The 18,338-nt window shown below is 48.5% G+C and overlaps 1 protein-coding gene across 1 annotated transcript in view; it reads left to right on the top strand.

Annotated features, from left to right (window-relative positions):
- Positions 1 to 18,338, top strand: part of LOC124038976 (E3 ubiquitin-protein ligase HECW1) — a 98,941-nt gene that overhangs the window by 53,018 nt on the left and 27,585 nt on the right. The window contains exons 8-14 of the mRNA XM_046354883.1: positions 834 to 976; positions 2,815 to 2,915; positions 3,311 to 4,819; positions 11,739 to 11,825; positions 14,723 to 14,876; positions 16,040 to 16,149; positions 16,394 to 16,515. Coding sequence (XP_046210839.1) covers positions 834 to 976; positions 2,815 to 2,915; positions 3,311 to 4,819; positions 11,739 to 11,825; positions 14,723 to 14,876; positions 16,040 to 16,149; positions 16,394 to 16,515 — 2,226 coding nt within the window. The remainder of the gene's footprint in view (positions 1 to 833; positions 977 to 2,814; positions 2,916 to 3,310; positions 4,820 to 11,738; positions 11,826 to 14,722; positions 14,877 to 16,039; positions 16,150 to 16,393; positions 16,516 to 18,338) is intronic.

Raw genomic sequence — 18,338 nt, 5'->3', positions numbered from 1 at the left:
GATGGGGGAAGGCAGGTGTGCGTAATGATGATGGCAGGAGTGCACAATGCTGGGGAGCCTGGTGCCCTCGAGTGCCAGGGGGGAAGTGCGGGAGCAGGCGTGACTGTACCCCACCGCCCCCCTCTAGGGGCACCACCTGGCATTCCACGTGGGCGAGCCCTACGTGCCGGCTTAGGCACGGGCGCTGAACAAGCCGGCTGGGTGTGAAACCCCGACGAACAGGCAGAGGCGTGAGCGCCTGGCGAGCTGGCGGAGGCATAGCAGCCTGAGGAGCTGGCTGGGCGTAAAAACTTGACGATCCGGCTGAGGCCTGAAGTGGGATGGGCGCCTTCTGAGCCAACCGGGGCAAGAAACCTCGAGCCAGCTAGGGCATGACAGCCCGACGAGCCAGCTTAGGCAACCCTGTTCCATCGCTGTTGGGCCACGGACCCGACGTCACCGCCAACCGGCGCCCTCGAGCGACAGGGGGGAAGTGCGGGAGCAGGCGTGACAGAAACACACATAGAAGTTATCATGTCATTATGATGTCAGTACCTGATTTACCATATAATCCCTTGGAATAAATACGCAGTAAATGGCATTAATGTATAATAGAGTGTAACCAATCAAGTGATGTTATCAGTAAGCCCATGGGCACTGACATAATATACCTTTCTCCTCTCCTCTCCTCTCCTCTCCTCTCCTCTCCTCTCCTCTCCTCTCCTCTCCTCTCCTCTCCTCTCCTCTCCTCTCCTCTCCTCTCCTCTCCTCTCCTCTCCTCTCCTCTCCTCTCCTCTCTCCTCTCCTCTCCTCTCCTCTCCTCTCTTCTCTCCTCTCACTATTTCTGTCTGCAGCGCTTCAGCTTTGTGTCTCTGCCTACGGACGTGCTGGAGATCGAGGTGAAGGACAAGTTTGCTAAGAGCCGGCCCATCATCAAACGTTTCCTTGGCAAGCTGTCCATGCCGGTGCAGAGGCTACTGGAGAAACACGCCATCGGGTAGGTCACCTGACCTGACCACAGCCACTTCCACACACTCAGGCCTACTGGGCCATTAGTGATCAGACCCTGCTAGGGATCCATGTCCCCTGTGTGGACAGCCTTATGTCAGTTTGCATGTTGGTTGTATGGAATGTTATGTATATACTGTATAGTACACCTACTCATTCAAGAGTTTTTTAAATATATTTTTTTACTATTTTCTGCATTGTAGAATAATAATGAAGACATCAAAACTATGAAATAACACATATGGAATCATGGAGTAACCAAAAAAAGTGTTAAACAAATCGAAATATATTTAATATTTCCGATTCCTCAAAGTAGCCACCCTTTGCCTTCATGACAGCTTTGCACGCTCTTGGCATTCTCTCAACCAGATTCATGAGGAATGCTTTTCCAACACTCTTGAAGGAGTTCCCACATTTGCTGAGCACTTGTTGGCTGTTTTTCCTTCACTCTGAGGTCCGACTCATCCCAAACCATCTCAATTGGGTTGAGGTCGGGTGATTGTGGAGGCCAGGTCATCTGACACAGCTATTCATCACTCTCCTTCTTGGTCAAATAGCCCTTACACAGCCTGGAGGTATGTTTTGGGTCACTGTCCCACTAAGCACAATGCAGATGGGATGGGGTATCGTTGCAGAATGCTTTGGTAGACATGCTGGTTAAGTGTGCCTTGAATTCTATATAAATCACAGAAAGCCCCCCCCCCCCACACCATCACACCTCCTCCTCCATTCTTCACAGTGGGAACCACACATGCGGAGATCATCTGTTCACCTACACTGCGTCTCATAAAGACACAGTGGTTAGAACCAAAAATCTCAAATTTAGACTCATCAGACCAAAGGACAGATTTCCACCGTTCTAATGTCCATTGCTCGTGTTTCTTGGCACAAGCAAGTTTCTTCTTATTATTGGTGTCCTTTAGTAGTTGAGTTCTTTTGCAACAATTCAACCACGAAGGCCTGATTCACGCAGTCTCCACTGAACAGTTGATGTTGAGATGTGTCTGTTACTTGGGCATTTATTTGGGCTGCAATCTGAGGTACAGTTAACTCTAATGAACTTATCCTCTGCAGCAGAAGTAACTCTGGGTCTTCCTTTTCTGTGGCGGTCCTCATGAGAGCCAGTTTCATCATAGCACTTGATGGTTTTTGCGACAGCACTTGAAGAAACTGTCAAAGCTCTTGAAATGTTTCGTATTGACTGACCTTCATGGCTTAAAGTAATGATGGACTGTCGTTTCTCTTTGTTTATTTAAGCTGTCCTTGCTATAATATGGACTTGGTCTTTTACCAAATAGAGCTATCTTCTGTATACCACCCCTACCTTTTCACAATATAACTGATTGGCTCAAACACATTAAGAAGGAAAGAAATTCCACAAATTAACTTTTAACAAGGCCTTCCAGGTGACTACCCCATGAAGCTGGTTGAGAGAATGCCAAGAGTGTGCAAAGCTGTCATCAAGAAGAATTTGTTTAACACTTTTATGGTTACTACATGATTCCATATGTGTTATTTCATAGTTTTGAGGTCTTCACTATTATTCTACAATGTAGAAAATAGTAAAAATCTTGACTGGTATTGTCCTTTTAAATGTCTCTTTCTACTTCGCTTGCGTTTTCTCTAACTTTTGTATTATCGCCCCTTTTATCTCTCTTTCCTCGTGTCTTTTTTTGCTCTCTCTCTCTCTCTCTCTCTCTCTCTCTCTCTCTCTCTCTCTCTCTCTCTCTCTCTCTCTCTCTCTCTCTCTCTCTCACTCTCTCACTCACTCACTCACTCACTCACTCACTCACTCACTCACTCACTCACTGTCTCACTCACTCATAGGGACCGTGTGGTGAGCTACTCTCTTGGCCGCAGGCTGCCGACGGATCATGTTAGTGGACAGCTGCAGTTCAGATTTGAGATGATGTCCTCAATTCACCCAGGTCACAAGCACTTCCTTCTTTGAACCCTTACCGTCTTTTACATCAGGACCGAGATCACATTTATGTCCCTTTTGACTCAATGATCAAATTGAAATAACCACGATAAGACCCAGTCATTTTTTATGTCCCACATGATATAGTCAAGAACATTGATCACAGTGGAGATTGATGTGAACAATATTACTGTTGATTCATTCTATGTACTATTATTATCCTGATTAAAAGTCCAACACATTTGTGTTAGAAATCCCTGTACTATGCCAATGCCACTATTCAACAATTACACATAAAGGAAATCCACAGTGCAATTTCTCTTTGTCAGCAATTTATTTTATTGGGTGCCCAAGTCACCATTCTAAGACAGTAAGGTGACTTATGGTTCTCTCTCATTTCAGATGACGAGGACATCTCCCTCGTCATGGAGTGCCCTGTGGTCCCTGACCCTGACCAGTTGGAGGTAAACCAGGTGGACCCAGTCGCCCCAGCAGAGATCCCTGCCGAAGACACATTGAGCATGGGGCCCGACACACCTGAACTCCCCCTGGATGGAGCCCCAGACTTGGAGGACCCGGAGCCCTCCACCACTCTCGCTTATCTCTCCCTCACAGAGGAGGCCCATCCTGGGGACGATGTCATGGAGGAGGAGGGTGTGGAGGAGCAGGTCACCCTGGTTGAGATGGAGGAGAGTACAGTTAGGGAGGTGCAGGTATCTTCTTCAGAACCACAGCCTGGGATAGAAGAGCAGGTTTCAGCTGAACAATTGGTGGAAGAGAGAGAGGAGGAGGAGGAGACTGGAGCCCAGGAGGCTCAAGCCCTGTCTGAGGAGGGGGAGGCCGAGGTGCAGCCTAAACCTGAGGGTGTGGAGATGGAGTTGGACAGTGAGGAACCTACCACTGCTGTGGAGGAGCCGTTGGAAGGAGCCACGGGGCCTGTGCCGGCTGAGGAGGTAGTGGAGGTAGTGGAAGAGGAGGGACAGCAGGTGGTGGTGGTGGAAGCCAAACCAAGGAGGGTTGACTGTTGCTGCCCAGCCCGCGCCTCCCCTCCAATGCGGAGCGCCCTGCGGCGCAAGAACAGGCCCTGCTCGCTGCCCGTCTCGGAGCTGGAGACAGTGATCGCCTCATCGTGTGGCGATCCCGAGACACCACGCACCCACTACATCCGCATCCACCACCTCCTCCACAGCCTGCCTTCAGCACACCAACGGCAGGGCAGCGGGGAGGAGGAAGAGGGGGAGGAGGAGGGAGGGTCTTCTACCGAGGAGCCGACTATCAAACCCACCTCCAAGGATGGGGAGGAAGGGGAAGGGGAGGAGGAGGAGGAGGGAGATGCGTCCCAATCTCTGGCGTCCCCCTCCCAGGTGCGTGAGTGCACAGCCCCCTGCTGTCGTAGTAGGACTCTCCCCCGCAGTCTGTCCATCGAGCGCCTGTCAGAACTCAACCAGCTCCTGGATGGAGGGGAGAGGGGAGGGAGGACGCTGCACCCACGCCTGGAGAACGAAGAGGTGGAAGTGGGCGGAAGCGGCCGGGGAGTGAGGGGGAGCGAGTGTGAGTTGTGCGACAACTCCTGCTACAGCACGTCTTGTTACAGCACCAGTTGTTACAGCACCTCCTGCTACAGCAACTCTGGCTACGAGGGGCGCAACCGCCCCTGCAGCCACACACGGCTGTCGTCGGTAGACAGCACACGCCTCTCAGAGAGCACCGTCTTCTCCTCGCAGGACGAAGAGGAGGAAGAGGAGGAGAACAGCGCCTTTGAGTCGGTGCCTGACTCCATCCAGAGCCCTGACACCAGGGAGCCTGGCGGCGATGGGACGACAGCAGAATGGAGGGAGGAGACGGAGGAGGGGACGAGAGGGGAGAGCGGGGAGTCGCCGGTGGCCGGGCCTAGCGATAGGACAGTAGGAGGTGAGATGCTCTTCATAGTCACTTATACACCTGGTAAATGTGTTTTTACCCTGTTCAGAACCTGAGACCAGGTCAACCTTAGCAAATGTGATAAAAACATACCCAGAATAACAAATGAAAACGACACTCTCCATTCAACAGGTTTCTATTTTTGCATGACTACTCTACATTCTTGCCTTGTGATGATTACACTGTACAACAACTGCACAGCATCGCTGCCCATTAGTGTGTTGCACAGGGAGCCCTGTTGTTTCTTCCCCCACATTCAGGTGCATGAGCAATGTCAGTGTCGCTGTAATAATCTTTTCCCGCAACCCCCCAATGCCGCGTATCGAGTGAATGCCAACCGAACCATCACCCATGATTGTGATTATCATTGTTTTGCCCTTTAAAAGGGCAGTGCACCGTGGGTCGAGAAAGGAGGCAATGGGAAACACATACCTCCGCTGTTGTGTGTTTTACCCCCAATTTCACAACAGTCTTTGTGTCTGTTGTGATGGCTTTTGTTTTTGGTCATAATCTGCTTTGCTGCTGCCATGTTGTTTTGTTATCTATGTTCTTTGTTTCTATGTTTGTTTTTGATTTGGCTTTGATTGAAATGGAGGTCCAGCTACTGGTTGAGTTATTAGTTCAGCTACTGGTTCAGTTACTGGTTCAGTTATTAGTTCAGCTACTGGTTAAGTTACTGGTTAAGTTACTGGCTCAGTTACTGGGTCAGTTACTGGATCAGTTACTGGGTCAGCTACTGATTCAGTTATTGGTTCAGTTATTGGTTCAGTTACTGGTTCAGTTACTGGTTGAGTTATTGGTTAAGTTACTGGCTCAGGTACTGGTTCAGGTACTAATTAAGTTACTGGTTCAGTTAGTGGGTATGCTACTGATTCAGTTATTAGTTCAGTTGCTGGTTCAGCTAACGGTTCAGTTACCGGTTAAGTTACTGGTCAAGTTACTGGTCCAGCTACCGGTTCAGTTACCGGTTCAGTTACCGGTCAAGTTACCGGTTCAGTTACCGGTTCAGCTACCGGTTCAGCTACCGGTTCTGCTACCGGTTCAGTTACCGGTTCAGCTACCGGTCAAGTTACCGGTTCAGTTACCGGTCAAGTTACCGGTCAAGTTACCGGTTCAGTTACCGGTCAAGTTACCAGTTCAGCTACCAGTTCAGTTACCGGCCAAGTTACCGGTTCAGCTACCAGTTCAGTTACCGGTCAAGTTACTGGTTCAGCTACTGGTTCAGTTACCTGTTCAGTTACTGAGTGAAAACACTGCTACACAAAGTGGATGCCCAACCGTTTGAGGCTGGGTTGTTTTGAAGAACAAAATGAGGAAATAGTGAGAGAATAAGGACCAAGGAAGATAATCAGTGCAGGTTACAGATTGCATTTTGAATTTGAAACGGTTCTGTTCAAGCGAGCCCACAATTCAGCTTCATTTACATTGTTCACGGTGACATTGCTGCTGCTGCTGAGCAACATACCTTCAAGGGGTCGTTATGTCTGTTGGCTGTTTTTTTAGGGTATTTTTTATTTACCTTTATTTAACCAGGCAAGTCAGTTAAGAACATATTCTTATTTTCAATGACGGCCTGGGAACAGTGGGTTAACTGCCTGTTCAGGGGCAGAACGACAGATTTGTACCTTGTCAGCTCGGGGGTTTGAACTCGCAACCTTCCGGTTACTAGTCCAACGCTCTAACCACTAGGCTACGCTGCCGCCCCACACTGAAAATGCATGGTCTTCTTTCAACTTGAACTGCTGTGTTCTCCAAAGCTTTCCTACAAGTGTTCTGTTTTTTACACGATGACTCTCATTAGACACGATACGCAATGTAGGTCACAAATCAGAGCTAAAAAATGAAGGCCCCATTTAATGGCTCGATCAGCACACGGCGAGACTCCTGCCTGCGTTTTATACCTTTCTCCTTTCATCTCACGTACACTTCAAAGTCATTCTTCCTTAATTCGAATTGCTAATGAAAAATGTTCAGGACTTCTGTCACCTAGGTAACTGACTATTGTTATCATTGTTGGAGAAAATGGGTGATGTTGGGGGGAGGCATGTGGCGGTTTTATATCTGTAATTTGTCTTGACGGTTGTTTGACGTTTTCTCTGCTCTCCCTCTCTCTGAGGGCTGACAGTACAGTACCTCTTTATGGACGGAGATACGATACGGTGGGAGATAAGTCCTACACAAACACAGACACACAGTACGCTCACCACACACCCTGCTGAATACTGAGAGAAGGGGTGGGTGGGTGGAAGGCGTGCAGGTACCTGCAGCTACAACGTACTCAGTACAAACCCGGCCAAGCAGAACCAAGTCAGTCCCCACTGATCCACCACGCTCACAGTCACTCCTGTACAAACCCGGCCAAGCAGAACCAAGTCAGTCCCCACTGATCCACCACGCTCCTAGTCACTCCTGTACTAACCCGGCCAAGCAGAACCAAGTCAGTCCCCACTGATCCACCACGCTCACAGTCACTCCTGTACTAACCCAGCCAAGCAGAACCAAGTCAGTCCCCACTGATCCACCACGCTCACAGTCACTACTGTACTAACCCGGCCAAGCAGAACCAAGTCAGTCCCCACTGATCCACCACGCTCACAGTCACTACTGTACTAACCCGGCCAAGCAGAACCAAGTCAGTCCCCACTGATCCACCACGCTCACAGTCACTACTGTACTAACCCGGCCAAGCAGAACCAAGTCAGTCCCCACTGATCCACCACGCTCACAGTCACTACTGTACTAACCCGGCCAAGCAGAACCAAGTCAGTCCCCACTGATCCACCACGCTCACAGTCACTACTGTACTAACCCGGCCAAGCAGAACCAAGTCAGTCCCCACTGATCCACCACGCTCACAGTCACTACTGTACTAACCCGGATAAGCGGAACCAAGTCAGTCCCCACTGATCCACCACGCTCACAGTCACTACTGTACTAACCCGGCCAAGCAGAACCAAGTCAGTCCCCACTGATCCACCACGCTCACAGTCACTACTGTACTAACCCGGCCAAGCAGAACCAAGTCAGTCCCCACTGATCCACCACGCTCACAGTCACTACTGTACTAACCCGGCCAAGCAGAACCAAGTCAGTCCCCACTGATCCACCACGCTCACAGTCACTACTGTACTAACCCGGCCAAGCAGAACCAAGTCAGTCCCCACTGATTCTCCACGCTAACAGTCACTACTGTACTAACCCGGCCAAGCAGAACCAAGTCAGTCCCCACTGATCCACCACGCTCACAGTCACTACTGTACTAACCCGGCCAAGCAGAACCAAGTCAGTCCCCACTGATCCACCACGCTCACAGTCACTACTGTACTAACCCGGCCAAGCAGAACCAAGTCAGTCCCCACTGATCCACCACGCTCACAGTCACTACTGTACTAACCCAGCCAAGCAGAACCAAGTCAGTCCCCACTGATCCACCACGCTCACAGTCACTACTGTACTAACACGGCCAAGCAGAACCAAGTCAGTCCCCACTGATCCACCACGCTCACAGTCACTACTGTACTAACCCGGCCAAGCAGAACCAAGTCAGTCCCCACTGATCCACCACGCTCACAGTCACTACTGTACTAACCCGGCCAAGCAGAACCAAGTCAGTCCCCACTGATCCACCACGCTCACAGTCACTACTGTACTAACCCGGCCAAGCAGAACCAAGTCAGTCCCCACTGATTCTCCACGCTAACAGTCACTACTGTACTAACCCGGCCAAGCAGAACCAAGTCAGTCCCCACTGATCCACCACGCTCACAGTCACTACTGTACTAACCCGGCCAAGCAGAACCAAGTCAGTCCCCACTGATCCACCACGCTCACAGTCACTACTGTACTAACCCGGCCAAGCAGAACCAAGTCAGTCCCCACTGATCCACCACGCTCACAGTCACTACTGTACTAACCCTGCCAAGCAGAACCAAGTCAGTCCCCACTGATCCACCACGCTCACAGTCACTACTGTACTAACACGGCCAAGCAGAACCAAGTCAGTCCCCACTGATCCACCACGCTCACAGTCACTACTGTACTAACCCGGCCAAGCAGAACCAAGTCAGTCCCCACTGATCCACCACGCTCACAGTCACTACTGTACTAACCCGGCCAAGCAGAACCAAGTCAGTCCCCACTGATCCACCACGCTCACAGTCACTACTGTACTAACCCGGCCAAGCAGAACCAAGTCAGTCCCCACTGATCCACCACGCTCACAGTCACTACTGTACTAACCCGGCCAAGCAGAACCAAGTCAGTCCCCACTGATTCTCCATGCTAACAGTCACTACTGTACTAACCCGGCCAAGCAGAACCAAGTCAGTCCCCACTGATCCACCACGCTCACAGTCACTACTGTACTAACCCGGCCAAGCAGAACCAAGTCAGTCCCCACTGATCCACCACGCTCACAGTCACTACTGTACTAACCCGGCCAAGCAGAACCAAGTCAGTCCCCACTGATCCACCACGCTCACAGTCACTACTGTACTAACCCGGCCAAGCAGAACCAAGTCAGTCCCCACTGATCCACCACGCTCACAGTCACTACTGTACTAACCCGGCCAAGCAGAACCAAGTCAGTCCCCACTGATCCACCACGCTCACAGTCACTACTGTACTAACCCGGCCAAGCAGAACCAAGTCAGTCCCCACTGATTCTCCACGCTAACAGTCACTACTGTACTAACCCGGCCAAGCAGAACCAAGTCAGTCCCCACTGATCCACCACGCTCACAGTCACTACTGTACTAACCCGGCCAAGCAGAACCAAGTCAGTCCCCACTGATCCACCACGCTCACAGTCACTACTGTACTAACCCGGCCAAGCAGAACCAAGTCAGTCCCCACTGATCCACCACGCTCACAGTCACTACTGTACTAACCCGGCCAAGCAGAACCAAGTCAGTCCCCACTGATCCACCACGCTCACAGTCACTACTGTACTAACCCGGCCAAGCAGAACCAAGTCAGTCCCCACTGATCCACCACGCTCACAGTCACTACTGTACTAACCCGGCCAAGCAGAACCAAGTCAGTCCCCACTGATTCTCCACGCTAACAGTCACTCCTGTACTAACCCGGCCAAGCAGAACCAAGTCAGTCCCCACTGATTCTCCACGCTAACAGTCACTCCTATTAGTGTACAGCACTGGGAGCTTCCGCTGCCATTTACCTGACATTCTAAATAGCAGCGCCCACTCTGTGCAATAACACACACACAGACACAGTACAATAGCTAGACACACACACGGAACAGTATCAGGGCCTTATAGAATCCCCGTTGCAGAGAATTAGGACAGAATCACGGAATCCAAAACATTCAAATGGAATTGAAGAATGTTCAAAAATGTAGTGAACTTAATATGAAATCAACTAGATATTTTCAACGTAATATAAAATGCATTAATTTGCCCAAGACAGGAGCAAAATGCGTATTTTTATGCAGTTTTCTGAAACGGTGCAGGAATGCAGCTGTCTGTGTGCATGTGGGCGCGTATACACTCTGTGTAGCCGTTAGCGGTATGATGCTAATGACAACCTTCTTCTCGTAAAGATGGAAAGGCTTTCCCAAAAGCCTTCTCAATTAAATAGTAACTACAAAGTATCCTATGCCTACCTGGCAGAATGATAACATGATTATTTGCAGCAATCCAGTGGACATTTCTTTTGCAAACTCTGCAATCACATGAGCACTACAGCAACACCGCTTCACCAAACAGCGGTCTCTTGCTGGTGCACACTTGCATTAAAGAGTAACCCGTTAAAGGTTCTCCTGATGTGGTTTAAACATAGTTGTGAACTTAGAACCTAAAATGTTGTTGTTTTTCTATTACAAACATATGATTTTGAGGCCTCCCAAGTGGTGCAGTGGTCTCTAGCGACTCCAAGTGGTGCAGTGGTCTCTAGCGACTCCAAGTGGTGCAGTGGTCTCTAGCGACTCCAAGTGGTGCAGTGGTCTCTAGCGACTCCAAGTGGTGCAGTGGTCTCTAGCGACTCCAAGTGGTGCAGTGGTCTCTAGCGACTCCAAGTGGTGCAGTGGTCTCTAGAGACTCCAAGTGGTGCAGTGGTCTCTAGCGACTCCTGTGGCGGACCGGGCGCATGCACGGTGACACGGTTGCCAGGTGTACGGTGTTTCCTCGGACACATTGGTGTGGCTGGCTTCCGGGTTAAGCGGGCATTGTTTCAAGAAGCACTGTGGCTTGGTTGGGTCGTGACCTTCGCCTCTCCCGAGTCCGTACGGAAGTTGCAGCGATGAGACAAGACTGTTACTACCAAATCTTCTCCCCACTAAATTGGGGAGAAAAAAAGGGGTAAATAAAATAAATAAAAATACACAAAAAAAATGTGTATGATTTTGAGAGTAAAATATTTAACCTGGAAAAACCAAAGGGAGATAAATCAATAAGGAATCAGGCCAGAAATAAAACAGATTTTATAGGGCCATACAGTAGCAGCCACAAACACTGCACTTTCTGAACTGAAAAAAGTCACGCCCACACCACCCCCACAATGTGTCTCTCTATCTCAATCCCTCACTCTCTCTCTTTCCCTCACTCTCTCTGGTCACTGTAAGGTGGAGTTTACTTTGTGGTCCCTCTAGGCTGGGTAGAGTGCCCTAGAAATACCATGCGCCATCATTAAGTTTCAGTGGCATCCATTCTGCACAGGTATTTACTTTTCTACCTCCTGACTTATTTAGCTGGGGGTCGAAAGCAGGTCTCCAACCTGGCAACAAAATCTCTCAATTACACTGAAACTGAATTTTCTCCTCCAATTTCTCGTCCCCTGACATATATCCGATGTGAGCTGATATATGGGACACATGTCTACGTTCGCCAACCTCCATTTCCCACCTCTGTTAGCTCACAGGTTCCCCTGTGTTTCTCCTCCCATGTCTATATAGGAGATAGTTACTTGCCATGCGGTCATCCTCCTGCTTTGCGACCTGACACCCACCATTACCCAACTGTTGATGAACCGTTGCCTCCAAGTAAGACTTCCAACATCCTTCACCACCCTTACTCTTACCCCGGAGTCGTGTGTCTGTGTGTGCACGCGCCCGGGGGCTTTGATATGTGTGTCGTATTCATCGATGTGCATGTAGCCATTTCTCTTAACATCTCTCCAATGGCGAGGGACACACCACACCGGTGGTTACCTATCCATCTCTCTGTCTATCAGTACATTGATCCATCCTTGATGTTTTCTGTACGACCATTAACACCATGGTGATTTGACCATCTAGAACAGTCATTTCTGGTCGCCCTGGTCCCACTGAAGTCATGAGACCTGGCGTGTTTTATGTCCAAGGTGGTACTACAGTATATGCTACTATGTGGCATCCTGGGGTGCTGTACATCTAACCATCTCACACATGAGGCACCACAGCCCTCGCCACCACCGTTTCTATAGTGACAGGCCCTAGAGAGGCAGAGCGGGAGAGGCAGTCTATATTTATATCAGCAGGGCGTCTGATACTAGTGGAGGCTGTTGGGTTCGCCTCACGCTAAGGTCTGTTGGACTACAAGTTCCATGAACCCGAGAGAAGAGATGAATGTGACTGGCTCTGGAAAATGTTGTTTATCGCTAACATAGATGGTTCCTTGTGAACACTTCTGTAAGTTAAATTGCAGCTAAATGGAAAGTATTCACGATAGAAAAAAATACGATGAAATATTTCACTCTTCCTATTTACATTGGTTTTCATTTTTTATTTTGTTTACTCAAGTTTCTCTTCCCCTGTGAGCAGAGAATTCATCCTGTTTTTCAGGTTGGTCTTTCTCTGTGTTGATATTGGAATATGGTGCAATGTCACACCAGCAGAAGCCCTGCTGAGCTTTGGTTTTTACTATGAAATGGCTAAAAATAGCCTCCAAAAACCAAATCAGTGGAGAGTTACCGGGGAGAGATCTGACAGCCACAAATATAGTGCTGCTGCACCAAGAGGGACTCTATTCCAGCTCATTAGAATAAGCAGAGCAGGGATGGAGAGGAGCTGCTGCTAGGAGGTATATTTCTATCAGGAGATGTTGTTTATATGCTCACAGCTCACACACATACTGTGTTAGTATTTAGGACACGTGAATGTGCACACACACACACACACACACACATTCTTCAAAACAGTACCAAACTACAGACTATATCTGACAGTAACTGCCTCTCAATCGTGCATCTCCCAAAGCACTCATATCTAACGTAAGCACCTTACAGCCTCAAGTAGACACATCCACATCCCCAAATAGGCTTGAATATTCAGCTCTACTCTGCAGTGCAGTGATAATACCCACATCTCTCCACGCTGACTCAAAGTAACTCCCTCCACAGTAATAATATCCTGTATGCATGTTTTTCTGTTTCTCTCCCTGTCTGCACTGACTACACTACCCATGATTCTGCCAGTCTGAATACAGTAGTATACAACTGATGCAACATCGTCTCATGAGCGATACGTTCCATTTCAATACCTTTGCCTTGATTTTGGGGTGAGGATATTTTCTGCTGCTTCGACTAGCAGGCTGTACTGCTGTGCATTTAGGGGGTTATAATCCACTTCCTGGGTGGGTGGGTGTCAGATGAGATGATCTCTCTCTCTCTCCCTCACTCCGTGCCATGTGTTGTGAAAGCCAGCAGGTTTCTAATCCCAGAGTGAACCCCATCACCACGATTCCCCACCCACTGCCGTGCCCCGCCCACTGCTGTGCCCCGCCCACTGCCGTGCCCCGCCCACTGCCGTGCCCCGCCCACTGCCGTGCCCCGCCCACTGCCGTGCCCTGCTACAGAGAGACAGATGATGATTAAACAGAGGGAGGAGAAGGGAAAGAGATTTGGCCGGGGTGAGGCCCAGCTTCGGAACACCCTGAAGGTTTCAAGAAGAGAGAGAGGAAAGACAGGGAAAGGGAATGACAGAAAGGAGGAAGATGTACAGCAGGCTAAATGGATGTGTTGGGACAGAAGCTTAAGTGGTTTTGGGAGATTACTTTACGTGCTGGTCCTTGGCTACAACTGTAGACCTCATTAATGGCATCATAGCTAGTCATCAGCCCTGTCTCACAAACAACAGATGCCATTTAGAAGCACTTCCAAGTTTTAAACACAGGATCTCAATCATATTTTTAAGAAGTCAGGAAGGATCCCTTGTATTTTCACTTCATGGTTGCCAGTATGTGTCATCAGGCACGCTGGTGAAGTGTCACTTTGGCTCTCGGTCACCTTCACTATTAATGTGTAAATCTGTGGGCAAGGGTCCTCTGTTGCTGTGGATGTACAGTATGTATGTGTAATTCCTATAGGGACTGCCAAAGCTCACAAGGCCTGCATTCCAAATGGAACCCTATTCCCTATATAGTGCAGTACTTTTTACCTGGGCCCATAGGACTCTCATTAAAAGTAGTGCACTATATAGAGAATATGGGTGCAATTTGGGACGTAGTTAATGACTTTAAGCTCATGTGTTTACCATTTACTGAGGGTCCATTCATGCAGGGATGTACTGTGCATGCACCTTTAGGCGTCCAACTCCTGTCTGATGTTAGCAACCTTTCTGAATGTTGTGGGGTGTGAAGCATATAGCTAGTTGCTTAATACAATATCGACCTCCGTGAGATTACTTTGATCCCAAAGCCAGCTGACCACAGCAGACAATAACCCCTTGTCAGCTTCAATCATCTCCCAAAGCAAACCTCCCATTCCATCCTTACTCCTCTTTCCTGTCTCCAGCTTTCCCCTTTGCTACTACTCCGCCTCTTAATCAAACCCCTTTCAACTTCCTTTCCCTTCAATTCCTCTCCTTTCTTTTTCTGTCATTCTTAATTGGGTGTCGTATTACAATCACATCTCCCTCTCTGTGTCCCCCTCCCTCTCGCTGTACCTCCTGTGTGTGTGCAGACTGGGAGGCGCGCATCGACAGCCACGGACGTGTCTTCTACGTGGACCATGTGAACCGCACCACCACCTGGCGGAGGCCCACGCACGCCGCCTCCAAGTGTAACGGCATCCAGCGCTCCAGCTCCACCCAGCAGATGGAGCAGCTCAACAGAAGGTGGGGTTGGGAGAATAAAACGGAATAGAACTTTAATGTCCTTCCCTTTGGCATCACCGTACACATGCGCATTCATCATCATGCACATTGAAAAGCATCAGTCCAGCATACACAAGCACATGGAGGACATCAATACATTCACTCACAACTGGCCGCTGCCCCAACTGCAATGTTAAAATAGGTAAATAAATAAGTGCCAAGACATTTCATGTTCTATTTAGTAATCCCACGGCACAGGGAACAGATTAGCGTTTGTACATGTTCTTCCTGGCCATGGGCATCCTGAAGCACCGGAGAAGGGGGGATGAGGGGATGGAGAGGAGATAGGAGAGTGTAATAAAGAAAGGGGGATCTACTTCAGTGCATAAAATGGTCAGAATGGATCATGCATGATTGAATATCTCCTAGGCTGCCTTGCCTTAGTCATACGATGTGACGACCAGTTGGATTCTCAGTGATGTGCTCTGTAACTACTTTTCATGCGATATCCCCTCTGTGGTAAGCCGTCAGTTTACTCTTATGTTTGTGCAGTGCTACCATCTAGTGGACATGCCTGGGCATGCATCCTAAATTCCCGACTAAATTCCCATTTGACAATCGCTCTTTTTCATTCTCTGTTTTTCTATACCTCACAAACACAATCCCCCCCCACACACACACACTGCATCTGTAAAGATGCAATGAAGCCATCGTTTGGCTCCCAGTCGCTGAAGGCCCCCATGTCTTTAATACTCCAGAGTGATTTGCCCACATTAGATTCAGAACACACACCTTCAGAAATTAACTCATTTCTGCTTCCACACACTGACCTAATTTTATGCCACAAGGGACACCCACTGACCAATAAATGAAGATTAAGAGATGCGAAATGACCCAGTTATATCGCAAACGGACGTGGCAGTTCCACTGCTATGGATTACCGCTTCAAGAATGGTGGATGCCGTCTTCGACCTGGGTTGCATCTTGAGAGTATAACGTTTAGTTTATCAATGACAAAAAGGTGCCAAGCTGCAGTACTGTATAGATTAATTTCTACTTTTACTGCTCGAGTGTGTGCAGTAGCAGATCAAGTCGACAGAGTTGACCGTGAAAGCGCCTCGACGCAATAAGGCGCCTCGTCGGTGCACTGACGTACAGTGATGTCACTCCCTGTTCCTTTCCAGGTACCAGAACATCCAGAGGACCATGGCGACGGAGGATGAGTGTGGTGGACGGAGGTTGGAGAGAAGTGTCAGCACGGAAACGGAAACAGACTCTCCACCACAGGCCATTGGTGTGTATCTCACTCCTCTACCTAAACCATCATGGAATATGCCATTTAGTTGACGCTTACAATAGTGTATGCATACCTTTTCGTATGAGTGGCTCCATTCAAATCAGACCCATGACCCATTGCAAGCTTCATGCTCGACCACCATGGCGTCAATATGGTATTAACATGGTCAATGTAATAATACATGCATATTGTACATATGTTATTCAATATTTAGACACGCCTTGCCTACTTTTGTGTGCAGAGCCAAGGAGAGAGGGCCCCTCATCCCCTGTCAGCAACCAGAAGATCACCCTGCTCCTCCAGTGCCCTGCCGTTAAGTTCATCACCCACCCTGAGTTCTTCACGGTCCTACACGCCAACTACGTAAGTGCTGTTCAAATAGGAATAGTCCTTTGATGGTTTAGGTCTTTGGATGTAATGTTTGACTGTCAGTTGAACTTTTATTTACCCTCTGTTTTGACTTTGATAACCTACCAGTGATTAATTTCCTTTCTGAATAAATCAAACTTTGCTACAGTGTGTAAACACTTGGTAAACTGGCACTGGATTCCTACAGTATGTTGGTCTCTGTTGAAATACACAGTTCACCTCTGTCTCACCTCTGATCCTACCACTGACACAGCACATGTTAACACTGACCTTGTTGCCCTATCACAAGAACCTATTCTGAGTTACAGTTCATATAAGTAAATAAGTCAATTGAAATACATTCATTAGGCCGTAATCTATGGATTTTACTAGTGGGAATACAGATATGCATCTGTTGGTCACAGATACCCTTAAAAAAAAGTGAAGTGACGTGGATTAGAAAACCAGTCCTTATCTAGTGTGACCACCATTTGCCAAATGCAGTGCAACACATCTCTTTTGCATAGAGTTGGTGACTGTGGCTGTGCGAAGTTTCTGGATATTGGCAGGAACTGGAACACACTGTCGTGCACGTTGATCCAGAGCATCCCAAACATGCTCAATTGTTGACATGTCTGGTGAGTATGCAGGCCATAGAAGAACTAGTACATTTTCAGCTTCTTGGAATTGGGTACAGATCCTTACATGGGGCTCTGAATTATAATACTGAAACATGGGGCGATGGCTGCGAGTGAATGGCACGATAATGGGCCTCAGGATCTCGTCACGGTATCTCTGCATTCAAATTGGCATTGATAAAATGCAATTGTTTTCATTGTCCATAGCTTATTTCAGCCCATACCATAACCCCACCATGGGGAACTCTGTTCACAACATTGACATCAGCAAACCACTCACCCACACAACGTCATACACGTGGTCGGTGGTTGTGAGTCCGGTTGGACGTACTGCCAAATTCTCTAAAACAATGTTAGAGGCGGCTTATGGTAGAGAAATTAACATGAAATGCTCTGGCACCAGCTCTGGTGGACATTCCAGCAGTCAGCATGCCAATTGCATGCTCACTCAAAAATTGAGACAAAACTGCACATTTTAGAGTGTCCTTTTATTGTCCCCAGCACAAGGTGCAGCTGTGTAATGGTCATGACGTTTAATCAGCATCTTGATATGCCACACATGTCAGGTGGATGAATTTTATTGGCTAAGGAGAAATGCTCACTAACAGGGTTGTAAACATATTTGTGCAGCAAATTTGAGACAAATAAGCTTTTTGTGCGTTTGGAAAATTTCTGGGATCTTTTATTTCAGCTCATAAAACATGAGACCAACACTTTACAGGTTACGTTTATATTTTTGTTCAGTGGAGTTTCCCCCGTTCACCATCTTCCCTCAGAGCACAGCACAGGATAGGACAGGTCATATCACTGAGCACTTCAGGTCTATTTCCAGATAATATGACCCTGCTGTTGCCTAAACGGTGCTTATTACCACCAACAGTGACTTCACGGTCCTCTCACGGTCATGACCTCATCAAACTAAGCCCAGCGGTTGCGGTTGGGTCGACACGGCGTTGTTCCATACCGATGGCCGATCTATTAATAGAGTCTGGTTATTGATCTATCGACCGTTGGGAGTCGGAGCTCGCTGCAACTTCCTGCCAAAGCAAGGGAAGCCGTTACAGAGGTGGGGACGTGACTTGTCAACTGACAGAGAGAGGCAGAGAGGGAGAAGTTCTTCCCCTGGTTTGAAAGGAGTTTATAGATAGTTGATCAGATGGAAAGGTCAAATAATGTGTACTACTAAATACACTTGATCAG

Source organism: Oncorhynchus gorbuscha, linkage group LG07 (assembly GCF_021184085.1).
Source record: "Oncorhynchus gorbuscha isolate QuinsamMale2020 ecotype Even-year linkage group LG07, OgorEven_v1.0, whole genome shotgun sequence".
In the NCBI taxonomy this organism is placed as follows: domain Eukaryota; kingdom Metazoa; phylum Chordata; class Actinopteri; order Salmoniformes; family Salmonidae; genus Oncorhynchus; species Oncorhynchus gorbuscha.
The sequence above is the reverse complement of the archived record's forward strand: the minus strand, read 5'-3'. Positions and strand labels throughout refer to the sequence as shown.